The sequence below is a fragment of the Danio rerio genome, chromosome 4 (genome assembly GCF_049306965.1).
Source record: "Danio rerio strain Tuebingen ecotype United States chromosome 4, GRCz12tu, whole genome shotgun sequence".
Lineage (NCBI taxonomy): Eukaryota > Metazoa > Chordata > Actinopteri > Cypriniformes > Danionidae > Danio > Danio rerio.
Genome location: NC_133179.1, coordinates 3,690,869 through 3,704,936, shown reverse-complemented (window position 1 = coordinate 3,704,936; position 14,068 = coordinate 3,690,869). Strand labels below are relative to the sequence as shown.

Genomic DNA, 14,068 nt, shown 5'->3' with positions numbered 1-14,068 from the left:
AATTGAGAAAACATTTGAAATATTATGCATATTATTTAACCACTATAAAATACAATGTTGTAGATAATCAGCCAAACTTTCTCTGACCATCTCTCTATAAATTTCCCAATACTGAGTTGCAGCTGGAAAAGCATATACTGTGTAAAACATATGCTAGAATAGTTGGCGGTTCATTGCTTGCTGAATAAGGGGACTAAGCCGAAGGAAAATTAATAAATGAATGATCTCTCTATAAAAAATGATCTGAATGTGGCAACAAATAGGACTGTAAAGTCTGATCTGAGAGCTGCGCTTTCGTATTAATATATGATCAATACAAACAGAAACTTTTTGACCCTTGAACCTTTCTGCAGTTTCGTTTTAAGCTAAATTTAAGTCAGTGGAAATATTCTTTGCTGATGAAGACAGCTATGAAACTGCACATGTTATAAATATGAAGTATTAATAATATTTTACATTTAAATTAACTAACACAGTTTATAATGTAGAAATGATAGAATATCTTCAATGAGACCGTCTGACCAATCGCTTGCCGAGCTGAAAATGACGTCAAGTCAAAGCCCTACCCTAAAATCAGCCAATCACAGGGCTGTTGGAGCTGCTCTCTGATTGGCTGTGCGAAATACAGTATTTGACGTTAGTTCTACAGATCAGTGACTGCAGTTCCACATGACTGACAAAGGGGGAGCCACAGCAGGATTTAATAGTAAGTTTTCTAATGTAGGATCAATAATTATTGGCATTTGAAATCAATAAGTAAAGTCTACTGGTGTTTCACAAGCATAATTAATGCATTTGTGTATTCGGTCATGCTGTGGTATAGCAAGGTATGCTATGAATGTTATGTAATGATTGCGAAATCTTACAGTGTCATGCTTATATGGCTGAATAGTTGCTGAGCCAACATACTGCCAATTGGACTTTCACCTTTAGTCTATATTGAATTGAATGAAAATGCGTTCATATAAATAGAAAACAGAGTTATTAAATGCAATTAAAGTCTCATTGTTATTCAGCTTGATATATTAATAATAATTAATATAAAGATCTTCAAGTGGATCTCAGAGTTGGGACGAGTTTCAGCTTATGAAAAACTCTCCAATAGTTTACATGGAAGAATTGAAATTTATTTTGATAAATGGGGAAAATTTAAAAATTTCTGCGACCCATATTGTTAGTAAACATGTAAGATAAAAATAATAATTAAAGTTATGATTGTACCACCCCCCCTTTTTTTTTTTCTTTTTCTTTTTTAATTTCTCTTTTTTTTTCCTTTTACATTTTTTTCCTTGTGTTTGTTCTGGTTTACTTTTGCAATTAATATGATGCTATTTATTTATTGTATTTATTAAAGATGTTCTGATTTTATGTTAATGCTCTGTATTTGATATTCATCTGCATTATTTGAAATAAGAAAATTTAAAAAAAAAAGATCAACACAATAAAAAAAAATAATAATTAAGATGCATCCTCGTTCTAATATGCACTAATTAAAATCTATAAAATAGGAAGCTATTATACTACATTTTATTACATTTTAAATGCAAATTTAAATATATATTTTTGCTGCTAAAAGGGTAAAAGCTAGGTTTGAAGATAATAGGAAGAATAATGGGAAAACATATACGACAACAAGACAATTATTATTTTGGAAATAAAACTATATATATATATATATATATATATATATATATATATATATATATATATATATATATATATATATATACATACATACATATACATATACATATATATATATATATATATATATATATATATATATATATATATATATATATTTTTTTTTTTTTTTTTTTTAAATAAGTCAAAACTTTTATTCTAAATATGCCAAACAAGATTTAGATTTTTACCCTAAAAACCTTTGGATATCGTTCAATCCACCTTCTGTAAATCGTAGTGATGTATAAATATGCAAGATAACTATAAATAACATACCTTAATATTCATATACTGAGCAAAAACATAGCAAGACTGGTTTAAACATGTAGAATATATATGATAAAATAAAGTTACATTGAGAGAGAGGGTTGTTATACATGTGTAGATGATAAATGTGCACATATCATTCCATACACCACCAGAGGACGCCATTGCACAGGTAATACAGTAAAATGTAGAAAACATAGGCAAAAGACACTGATTTTTAAAGACTAAATGCTCGTTTTTGAGTTATTGAAATGCATAATAATAATAATAATAATAATAATAATAATAATAATAATAATAATAATAATAATAATAGTAATAACAATAATTATAATAATAATGCATATATACAAGTCTATAACAGAAGTACACGTTTTTTGTTCTTAAAATAAAACACATCTTTAAAAAAGTGAATTAATTAACTAATAAAATGAAGGGTGTGTGTTGCAAATCAGGTCTAAATAATGCTTCAGTGAATAACAAAAATTAATAATGCAAGACACATGCATATATGCATACATGAAAAGTAAACTTGAAAAGATTTAACATGCATTGCCATTTTAAGCAGTTTTAGGGGTGGTGTTTACATGAAGCCATCATATTATGTCAACGCAAAAGATATTTGCATAATATTGAAAAACCCTAGCTGTTATTTTCGGTGTAAAGTAAGAGCGAGCCAGTGTGTCCGGCCAATGGGAGCAGCAGCTGAAGCGTCATGCGCGTGACCAGGCGGTGAGAGAAGGGGAACGCGCTTTCTGGGTGATCGCGTTTATTTTGTATTAATAACAACGGCTGAAATAACAGAGTTTATACTTATTCGTAGTCTGTATTGGCTCTCACTGCATCCATGTATCAGTATTTACTCGACCGCGTTCAGGGTCATTGGCTCTGCATTTGCTGAACGGTAAGTTGTCATATTTTTCCGCTTTTTGACATTCACCTTCCGGCAAAACCGTTACTTCTGAACTGTCAGTGTTGGTATTGGATGGTCTAATTAATGTGTGTATCACTAGCGTTGACAGCTATATAAATTATTTGTGTTTTCACGCTAAACATCACACTTTTCAGACTGTAAATATTTAAAGAAACTTCCGCGTATGCTGTGTTTTTCAACAACATGGAAATATTTCAGTTAAAGTTTCCTCTTGCAGCATTGCTCAATATTGGAAACATGATTGATTGCAGCGAACATCGATTTTGTGCTGTTTACAGACTCTTTTAAAGACATTTGTTGTCCTTGTTTGAAGGGCTTAGCACATTTGTGCTTCCTGCTTAGCTGACTTCCTTTGCATAAAGTGAACGATAACTTATTTCAGATGAGTGCTAGATAATATGGCTCTGTAATGAGAGGAATGCGTTTAGATTGAATATAAATAAAATGAGAACTTAAATCAATTTTAAAAGTAAGACTTTGATTGGTGCTTATTTTTCCACCTGTTCACCTGCTTTTTAAAGAGCCCCTATTATGGGTTTTTGAAAATGAGCTTTCATGCAGTGTGTAACACAGCATTAGGTGCATGAACACATCCAGCTGAGGTTTAAATCTGAAAGTGCACCGTGTTTAAAACTATGGATTCCTTAGCAAAATAGTCAACTCAGAGTCGAATAAATGAATCGAGTTGGGTTCGGATCTTTTGATTGATCACATCGACGTCGACACGGTACATCAACAAATATATAGTTCAATTTGGAATAAAATCACTGTCATAAATATTAAAAATAAAATTCACGCATCCGTATTTATAAAATCGTAAAGGAAACTCGTAATTTTACGAGGGTACAATTCCAAAATCTGCGATTAGAACAGACACAGATACGACATTTCCTTTGCCTGTTTGTATATGACTGATAAATTGACGATGGGTGTACTTTACAAACACGGAACACAGTTTCACCACGGACAAAAAGTCCTGATTACGAGTACGACTCAAATAGCGACACTCCACTGTCAAAATTACATCACCGCTGTCACAGGAATTAATAAACAATAATTATTATTAATTAATAAGCGACCCTGACTGGTTAAGCGATCACAAAGTGAAGAGCGGCGATGGGGGGCGACAACGCAGGGCCTCCGATCACGCAGGTCCGTCCACTATGAAACTGGTCTTCGGTCCAATCTGGGGTTTGGGAATTTTGCATATTATAAGACAATAAAACTGTTTTTGACCTTGCATGCATATCAGCATGTTGTTGGAGACCACCAAAACCAAAACATGACCTTTTTTTAATGCAAAATAGGGACTCTTTAAATGATGGTGCTACTGGAATCTAATGCATTTCCCTCTTGATATTTAGGAATGTAGTCTTAAAATAGTTATTAATTCTTCTAATTATTGATTTATTCATTCAAAGTACTCATAATGTGGGCATGGTATAAAGTTAGAGTAACAACAGTCCATTGTCACAATGTTGTGGTTGTGGTTTATGATGAATATGCATGTAAATAAGCATCCCTATTCCTGTGAAGAAAAAAAAAAACTCTTTGTTTTGCATATTTAGCATTGGTTATGGAACAGCAAGCCAGTGATGATGAACCACCAGTAGTTCGCAGAGAGGAAAACAAGAGGAGAAGGAGAAGGATGAAAGCATTTACATCTGCCTCGGCTGTCTCGATGGAACATATAGCTGTTGAGTTTGTACTTCCTACCACCAATAAAAATAGCAAAACTTTAGACACATTGCAACTAGACGTGACTGGAAATTGGACGGTAGAGCAGGTGAAGGTTCAGCTTTGGCACAGAGCGGTAACCTCTAAGTTATGCCCTGAATTTTACCAAAAATACTCTCCAGACTACTGCATCCTGCTTTATCAGAAGAAAGGCAACTGGTATGAAATCTATGACAAACAGCAGGTATTCCAAACCCTTGACTGCATTAGATATTGGAAAGCGTTGAGGAAAGATGTAGGGAAAATCCATCTGGTTGTTCGGCAACAACCTGCTGAGGATTCGCTTCAGTACCAACGATTTCTCAACCATCTAATTGGATATGATGTCACCGATGTCAGCAACGTCCATGACGATGAACTGGAGTTTACACGAAGAAAGCTACTGACCCCTCGGAAAATTGAGCTATCTGATCGGGATCCCAACCTTTATTCGATGGATCCCTGGATGACCACAACACCAATGCCTGAATACTTGCTCAGCAAAATAAGCAACAATCATATCCTGATGGTGATACACAAAGAGACAACAAGCCAGACTATTAAGGTGTCTATAGATGATACACCAGTCCAGGTACTTCAAAGCTTCTTCGCCAAGATTACTAACAAGCGAGCACTTTTAGGCATATCTGAAGACGTCAGTGAATCAGATTTTGTCTTAAGGGTTTGCGGAAGAGAGGAATACCTATATGGCAACAACGCAATTAAAGATTTCCACTGGATCAGACAGTGTCTTAAAAACGGTGAAGAGATTCATCTAGTTTTAGAGCACCCCCCAAACCCAGAACAAGATGTGGTTCAAAAAGAGGACTGGTCTCAGGTTGATGACTGCACTGGTGTCGCTGGTACTCACGAACAACTAACCATAACTGAGAAAGACCATGAAAAGGTGTTCACCATCTCCCTTTGGGACTGCAATCGTAAATTCAGGGTGAAGATCTTGGGTATTGACATTCCAGTACTCCCGCGTAATTCAGAATTGATCGTGTTTGTGGAGGCCAGTATTTTCCATGGACAACAACTGCTGGCTCAAGAAAGGACAAGCTCAAAACCATTCACAGAAGAGGTGATTTGGAACACCTGGTTGGAGTTTAATATAAAGATCAAGGACTTACCCAAAGGTGCCCGACTTAGCCTGCAAGTGTCGTGTGGAAAGGCACAGACACAAACATCAAAGGAAACTGAATGTAAAAACAAGTCTCGCTTACTCTACTATGTCAACCTGTTATTAGTTGATCACCGCTCCCTACTTAGACAAGGTGAGTTCATCTTGCACATGTGGAAGATGCCTGAGAAGAGTGAAGACAACAGCAGTGTAAATGCAGATAAGCTTACATCCGCAACCAACCCAGACAAGAACAACTCAATGGCTGTTGCTATTCTCCTGGACAAGTACTGCTACCCTGTGGCTCTTCCCAAGAGCAAAGATTCTCCTGATATTGAAGGCGAAAGAGGGCAGAGAGAGATGCCCAACCATCTACGCAAACAATTTGAGCAGATTATTGCTACAGACCCTTTGCACCCGCTCACCTCCGAAGATAAAGAGTTGCTCTGGCACTTCCGGCAGGAGTGCATGAGGGATCCGAAAGCATATCCGAAGTTTCTTTCCTCCGTTAAGTGGGGCAAACAAGAGGCTGTGGCCATAACGCATTATCTTCTGGAAAGGAGCACCATATGGGACCGAAGCGTGCTTGATGTGGGTTTGGTCTTACAATTACTGGACTGCCACTTCTCTGATGAAAACGTGCGCACTATAGCTGTCCGGAAGTTGGAGACTTTGGGAGATGATGATGTCCTGCGGTATCTTCTGCAACTTGTCCAGGTGAGGTTTTAGGTGCTGTGCATGGTTTTGCATAACTCCTCAACCATATCTTTACATGAACAAGCTAGCTATTAAAATTGGCATGCAAAGTAAGGATTTGCATAAAACTGTGTCATTGTTTACAGCTAGTGTAACCATGTTCAACCCTGGATGGCCAGTGATCTGAATAGTTTAGCTCCAACCTTAATCAAACGCACCTGAACAAGCTAATCAAGGGTTTACTGGGTATACTTGAAACATCCATGGCAAGTTGGAGCTAAACTCTTCAGGAACCGGCCTTCTAGGACCAAGTTTGGTGATCTCTGCATTACTGTATGATGTGAAATTCTTGCGAAACACTAAGAATAAATTGCTGGTTATTTCCTAGGCTGTAAAATTTGAACCATACCATGACAGCGCACTTGCAAGGTTCCTTCTGAAACGTGCACTCAGAGTAAGTCAAAACCCCATCCATCTACAACACAGAGTCAGTTTTTAATTTATTTTAACTCTTGTGACTCCTTCATAGAGCAAGCGGATCGGCCATTTCTTGTTCTGGTTTTTAAGAAGTGAAATTGCCCAATCCATGCACTATCAGCAGAGGTATGCTGTAATACTGGAAGCGTATCTCCGTGGCTGTGGTGAAGAAATGCTACAGGACTTCAGGAAGCAGGTGGAGATCACAGAGGCCTTGCAAAAGGTCGCTCGTGAGATTAAGCAAATATCTGCTGAGAAGTATGACATATCAGCACAAGGTGAGAATTAAAGCCAGAGTTTGTTCCTATTCCAGTAGACAGTGCAATATTATCTAATGTGGTGGGAACTCTGTAGTTGTTTTTCAGCTGCGCCAGAAACTGGAAGGTCTGCAAGTCTTAGGGTTGCCAGACAGCTTTAAAGTGCCTTACGATCCGGGCCTACGAGCAGGGGCACTTGTGGTACATAAAACTATATGGATGCTCTCCCTGTTTTTTGTTTCAAATGAGTTGATGTTAGATGTATTATTAAGTTTTAGCCATGCAAACTGGATTGACTACTTCCCATTGACTTCCAATGTAATAGGTGTTGGGTGGAAATTGGGTTGGGTAGAAATTACTGTGCTTAAATTTCTTAAATATCCTCTAAAACCTAGACGTATTCTATCTTGGATAATGCAGCCATTAAACAGTGCACCATTTTAATTTCAGATTGAGCAATGCAAAGTTATGGCATCCAAGAAGAAACCCTTGTGGCTGCAGTTCAAACGAGCCGATCCCACCACTTTGTCGAGCGACACAATTGGGATAATCTTTAAAGATGGGGATGACCTTCGTCAGGACATGCTGATATTACAGGTACATTTCACTACATTTTAAGTGCAGTCATCATCCTAATTGTCCATACTGATATTTGTTTTCCTTTCAGATTCTACTTATTATGGAGTCTATCTGGGAGCTGGAGTCATTAGATCTTTCCTTGTTACCTTACGGCTGCATTTCCACTGGAAATAAAATTGGTAAATATGTGTAGTTATTACCTTTATGCGTAACCAAAATAACTGAATTCCTGATCAATTGCTCCTCTTCTAGGAATGATTGAAATAGTGAAGGATGCCACTACCATTGCAAACATTCAGCAAAGCACTGTTGGGAACACCGGAGCTTTTAAAGATGAAATCCTCAGCCAGTGGCTTCGAGAAAAGTGTGTCAATGAGGACAAGGTATGTTATTTCCAGTTGAATACGCAATAGAGGAAGGAAACGCCTCACTTCCTGGAGTCTTTGTTTGAGGGTGTTTGGCTTTGTGTAGACCAAATTGCACCTACACACATCCACAGTGCTATTTTTATGTCTCTTTTGACTTAAATGACATTGCCTGCGAGTTTGGTCAAGTTCAGGTTCTGATAAGTAGGTTAGGTCATACGTCAAACCACTGCCTCACTCATTTGTTTAATGCAAATATGGAAAAGGTCAGACGTTGGTGATGTGTTTGTGTTTTTCCACTCTTCAGCATCAACAGGCTGTAGATCGCTTTGTGTTCTCGTGTGGAGGGTATTGTGTGGCGACTTATGTCCTTGGCATTGGTGATCGTCACAATGACAACATAATGATCACTGAGACAGGTAATTATTGTTATTACAGTAAACTCGCTGTGTTTTAAAGGAAGATTCCGGGTTCTGTTTAAGCTCTTCTCTGTTGACAGCATTATGTTCACATGTTGATTACCACATTATTTCCCCTTGTCCCTAACATTATAAATTCAATAAACTGAAGATCATTAAAAATAAGAAATTATACGCATTATAACTGAATATCTAAAATAAAAGCTACTTATTTATACATTTTAATCTTACAGAGCAAGCATTTTTTGCTTTAAAAAGTCTAATAGATGTCTAAACAGTCTAAACGTAGGCTAAATTTGGGATGTCAGGGAAAATCTAATAGACGTCTAAGAATAGGCCAAAACTAGACTAGTCATCAAATAAACAGAAATGACTGACTACACATATAAAGTCTGTCTAATCTGTCTATCTGATGACTAGTTTAGTTTTGGGCTATTCTTAATCTTGGGCTATTATTAGATTTATCACTGGCAGCCCAAATTTAGTCTTGTTTTAGCCAAGCTGTCTACGTTTAGATTTCTTTTTAACACAAAATTGTTTGCTGGGTAGTGCCTATAAATCTTAGTTGTAACAAAAACTATTTTCAATTGAGTTAGTTAATCAAAATAGTAAGAAATGCTGGGTTATTTTTACCCAAACTGGGTTAAATTATAGACTAACCCAAACACTGACTTAAATTTGGTCCTATTCATTTCATTAAAAATCTAACACAGCAGTTGGGTTAAAATAACCCAGCATTTCTTAAAATATGACATGTTAACATTATATGAAAGTAAAAATGCTTTAAAAATAAATAAGACACTAAAATTTAAATAAAACATAATTAAACGACTAAAGCACTTAAAACTACTTGCAATGAAAACTGTAAATAATCAGTTAAAGCAATGTAATTTGTTTTTCTTTAAATCAGGTAATCTCTTCCACATTGATTTCGGACACATACTTGGCAACTACAAGAGTTTCTTGGGAATAAGCAAGGAGCGAGTTCCCTTTGTGCTGACTCCAGATTTCCTCTACCTGATGGGCACAACAGGAAAGAAAAGCAGCCCTAATTTCCTCCAGTTTCAGGTAGACAAACAAATGCAATTCTTTTATCTTCTATATTTCTTTCATAATTACTGTGAATGCACTACTTAGGGGTCCCTTGGGTCATGGAATTTCTGGAATATCATGGCATTTTAAAAGGTCTATTCTAAGGTTATAATGTGTATGGCGGTCAACATTTTGAAGTGGAACTTTCATCAAAGTTGTCCTAAAGCTATTCAGTGAAACCCATTTTTGTCTCAGGACAATTTTGTTAAACTTTTAGATCTACTTCAAACTACTGTATATATAATTACCTTAGAATAGACTTTTACAATTGCCTTAATAGACTTAGAATAGACTATAATATATATATATATATATATATATATATATATATATATATATATATATATATATATATAAACAAATGCACATCTGACTGAAATGACTGAAGCAGTTTCAATTTACTAGAACTTCATCTATGTTAAGCTGTTTTGACACAATCTACATTATAAAAAGTGCTATAGTAATAAAGATTAAGTTAACTGAATTAATTCTACAAAATGCCACAGAATAGTGCATAGATCAGGGTCCTGCAGGGTCTTAAAATGTCCTAAATTTCAAAAACAAAATTTTAGGCCTTAAGTCTTAAATTCACTAAAATATTGTCTTTTAAGTCATTTTAAACAGGTCTTAATTCTTCTCTAAGTAAAGCTTCTCAATTGGGCCAACATTCATCCAATTAACTACTTGTTTTAATCAATTTTATTAATTTTTTCTATATTTATTAATTTTATATTTAATTTTAAGTTTTTTTTATTGTCAGGAGATAAAATTTACAATAGCCGTTTGACATTTTTACAGCAATTCCGCTAAATTAAATTCCCTAATCAGGGAAAGAAAACCAAAAACAATTGCACAATCCCTCATGATAATAACAGAGCAACATATCACTTTACATGATACATTATCCTCAATTAATTTGGACCAAAAGCCAACAAATGTATATTTTTGATTATTTATGTAACTGTCTCCATAATAAGTAAACTTGTCATTTTAAAAAACTGAAGTATTATGTTGAAAAAAACAAAGTGTATACAACTAGAGTTTTCTTGTTTTGACACATTAAAATATGTCGCCATGAAAAAATTATATTTGTTTTATTTAATTTATTTATTTTTTGTGGCAACCAAGCTGGCCATTAGAAATAATCATTAGTGTTTAGTCTTGTATAAGTCTAAAATTTAATTTATAATGGTCTTAAAAGGGTCTTAAAAAGTCTTTAATTTGACTTGAATAAACCTGCAGACACCCTGATAGATATGCATTTTGGGATGCGCATAACATATCACATGCAACCCTTTCTTGTGACTTAGTCAAGATTATCCTGATGGATGCAGAATGTCTGTCTGAAAGCCTACTATTTAACAATATATCTATGTGGAGGAGGTGCGTGTGGCTTTGCCCAGAATATCCTGAGTTATAGGACGCATCCTCAAGTGCTTATCATAGCTTATTGTTTTCCTGTTCATACTTGGTTTCGTTATTGTCGTTATTACATCACTATCATAACATCACGTCATGTGGATCTTGCGCTATGCTGCAAATTTTTATGATTATTTTTTTCTCCATTCCCTTGCTCAGTGTCTTGCATTTTTAGAAGTAAAGATGCATTCGGTGTGAATGAGCCCTTGACTGTTTATTCTACAAAATGGTACATCGGTTTGTTCTGTAGACAATTTAAAATATATAGCTTAAAGGGGCTAATAATATTGATCTTAAAATGTTTTTTTAAAAATTTAAAAACTGCTTTTATTCTAGCCGAAATAAAACAAAAAAGACTTTCTCCAGAAGAAAAAATATTATAGAAAATACTGTGAAAATTCCTCGCTCTGTTAAACATCATTTGGGAACTATTTGAAAAAAAAAGCGCATAATATCTCACATGCAACCCATTCTTGTGCTCTTAATTAACTGTTATAACTCTCATGAATGCAGAATGTCTGTCTGAAGGCCTACCTGGCGCTGAGACACCACACCAACCTGCTGATCATCCTGTTCTCCATGATGCTGATGACCGGGATGCCTCAACTCACCAGCAAAGAGGACATAGAGTACATTCGGGAGGCGCTGACAGTAGGACGCTCAGAGGACGAGGCCAAACAGCACTTCTTGGACCAAATTGAGATCTGTCGGGACAAGGGTTGGACGGTGCAGTTTAACTGGTTCCTACATTTGGTGCTCGGCATTAAACAGGGTGTGGAGAAACGGTCAGCTTGAAGACCGACCAAAGGAAATCTGCATCTGTTTTGAAAAGATCTGCTGTGTTTTTATTTTGCCAGGTATATTTATTGACATTTTGAGCAGATGCAAAAATAGGTAACGCACTGTTCTGCTTTTTTTTTTTAACTAATGACCAAAAAACTATGTAGTTATTAAATAACGCAGTAAATGTAAAATCTAAAAAGTAAAAATAATAATAATAAAAAGCCTTTATTCCTCTTGTGCTTCAAGATTAATAGCATCAATATAATTCAACCAATGTTTACATGTTTTGTACACATATTTTTAAGATTTTCTTAATGAAAACTTTTTTTTTTCAGTTTTAAATGCAAAAAATATATATATATATATATTTTATGCATCTATGACCTGCAGTTTTTTTATATTACAAAGTTTTTTTAATGTAATTTTATAGTTGTATTATTATTTAATGCATTTACATCACGCATTGCATTGGTTTTAAATGCACAATTGCATTATTTCCTATTGCAGGCTTGATATTATCTTGCATATTCATGAAATATAGATTTCTTGCTTGTTTTATGAGATTGGATCATGTGAAATGTCTGTAAATATAGCAGATTTGTGGAGAAAAGTTGATGTTCTGATAGTCATGTGATCTTTTTACAAAGTTATTAAAATAAATGTCAATTTTAGACATAGATTAAAACATAATGTTTTATATTTATCTTTAAATTTAATACTGATAATAATTAGGCAGAGTATTTGTCTGGTCATCTAATTTCAACAGAGCAACCCTGTAATATATTTGATGTAATAAAGAATCCTTGTTATTTTCTATAGACACATTTTTTATAAAGCAAAAAGCTCTTAATGGCACCAAGTATTTTGTTTTTGATTTATTTATTTTATTTTTTGTAGTGTCCTGGTTGAAACTTTACATTTAAATTAATTTTAACATAAAATTAATTGCGTTTTAAATTAATAAATTGACATGTTTTAGTCTCCCTTGATTAATTTATTCAGTAACTAAAAGTGTTCAGTAATGATACAGGTCTAGTAGAGGTCATGTGACATGATCACCGATATGAAGAATAATTTAAATATACATATAAGAAGAATCAGTGAAACTGCTGATTACAATTATATAAATTGGACATATTTAATATAATGTCTAACCCACTAAATGTGAGTACTGACGTGAGATTGCTTTCATCATGTATGGATTACCAATATAGTACACGTTTCCATTTCACTATTGTACTTTTTTTTTAAATGTGTATTGCTTTCTTTATATAATAAATTTCTATTAAAATGATTTACAAAAAATACCGTGTCATGGCAATTCTTCATTTAATGTATGTGCTATTCTTTAATTATGTAAATATGCAGCATTTATCATGTGGACACAGAAGTGAACAGTATAAAACACACAATATGGTCATTGTGTTTAAAAAATGAAACTAAACTCATCATTGTGTCCCACAGAATTAAGTCATGCAGGTTTGAAATGAAATAAAACAGAGTAACTAATAAATAATAGTAAATAAATACATAATAATGAGAATATAGTCATTATGGAGCATTTCAATATGGTAATTTCATTGACCCGATATATATATATATATATATATATATATATATATATATATATATATATATATATATATATATATATATATATATATATATCAGTGCCATGGAAATTCTTCATTTTAATTAATGTGCTTTTCTTTAACTATGCAAATATTCTGCATTTATCATGTGTACACAGAAGTGAACAGTATAAAACACAATAGATTGGTCATTGATGTCAAAAATAAAACTAAACTCACCTTTTGTGGCCCACAGAATAAAGTCATGCTGGTCTGAAATGAAATAAAACAGAGTAACTAATAAATAATAGTAAATAAATACATAATAATGAGAATATAGTCATTATGGAGCCTTTCAATATGGTAATTTCATTGACCCGTGAACATTTTATGCTTTTCAAACTATTTTATAACTGTAACAAGAGGCAATGCAATCATAACGCAATGTAAAACAGCTTTATAACATTATTCATCAATATGTGGCTCTTTTTGGATTACTGGAAGCTGGAGAAATTAAAAATGTACAACAGGACCTACGCTGGGACCATAGGTTTTGTTTACATCCCTCAAAATGGTCTATAGTACACATGATCTATTTTTTCATTACATTATTGCACATTGTTTTTAAATATGTATTGCTTTATGTAATACATTTATATTAAAATTCTTTGCAAATTTCAGTGTCAT

General features: G+C 34.1%; 1 protein-coding gene across 2 annotated transcripts; it reads left to right on the top strand.

Annotated features, from left to right (window-relative positions):
• Positions 1 to 634: 634 nt before the first annotated feature.
• On the top strand, positions 635 to 13,115 carry pik3cg (phosphatidylinositol-4,5-bisphosphate 3-kinase, catalytic subunit gamma). 2 transcript variants are annotated; one of them, XM_021474981.3, is made up of 11 exons: positions 635 to 706; positions 4,453 to 6,440; positions 6,808 to 6,873; positions 6,949 to 7,174; positions 7,251 to 7,354; positions 7,604 to 7,750; positions 7,821 to 7,911; positions 7,985 to 8,115; positions 8,405 to 8,516; positions 9,427 to 9,584; positions 11,541 to 13,115. In XM_021474981.3, exons 1-11 carry the CDS (start codon positions 670 to 672, stop codon positions 11,820 to 11,822), a joined length of 3,342 nt encoding a protein of 1,113 aa, XP_021330656.1. In that variant the 5' UTR covers positions 635 to 669; the 3' UTR covers positions 11,823 to 13,115.
• The last annotated feature ends 953 nt before the right edge of the window (positions 13,116 to 14,068 follow it).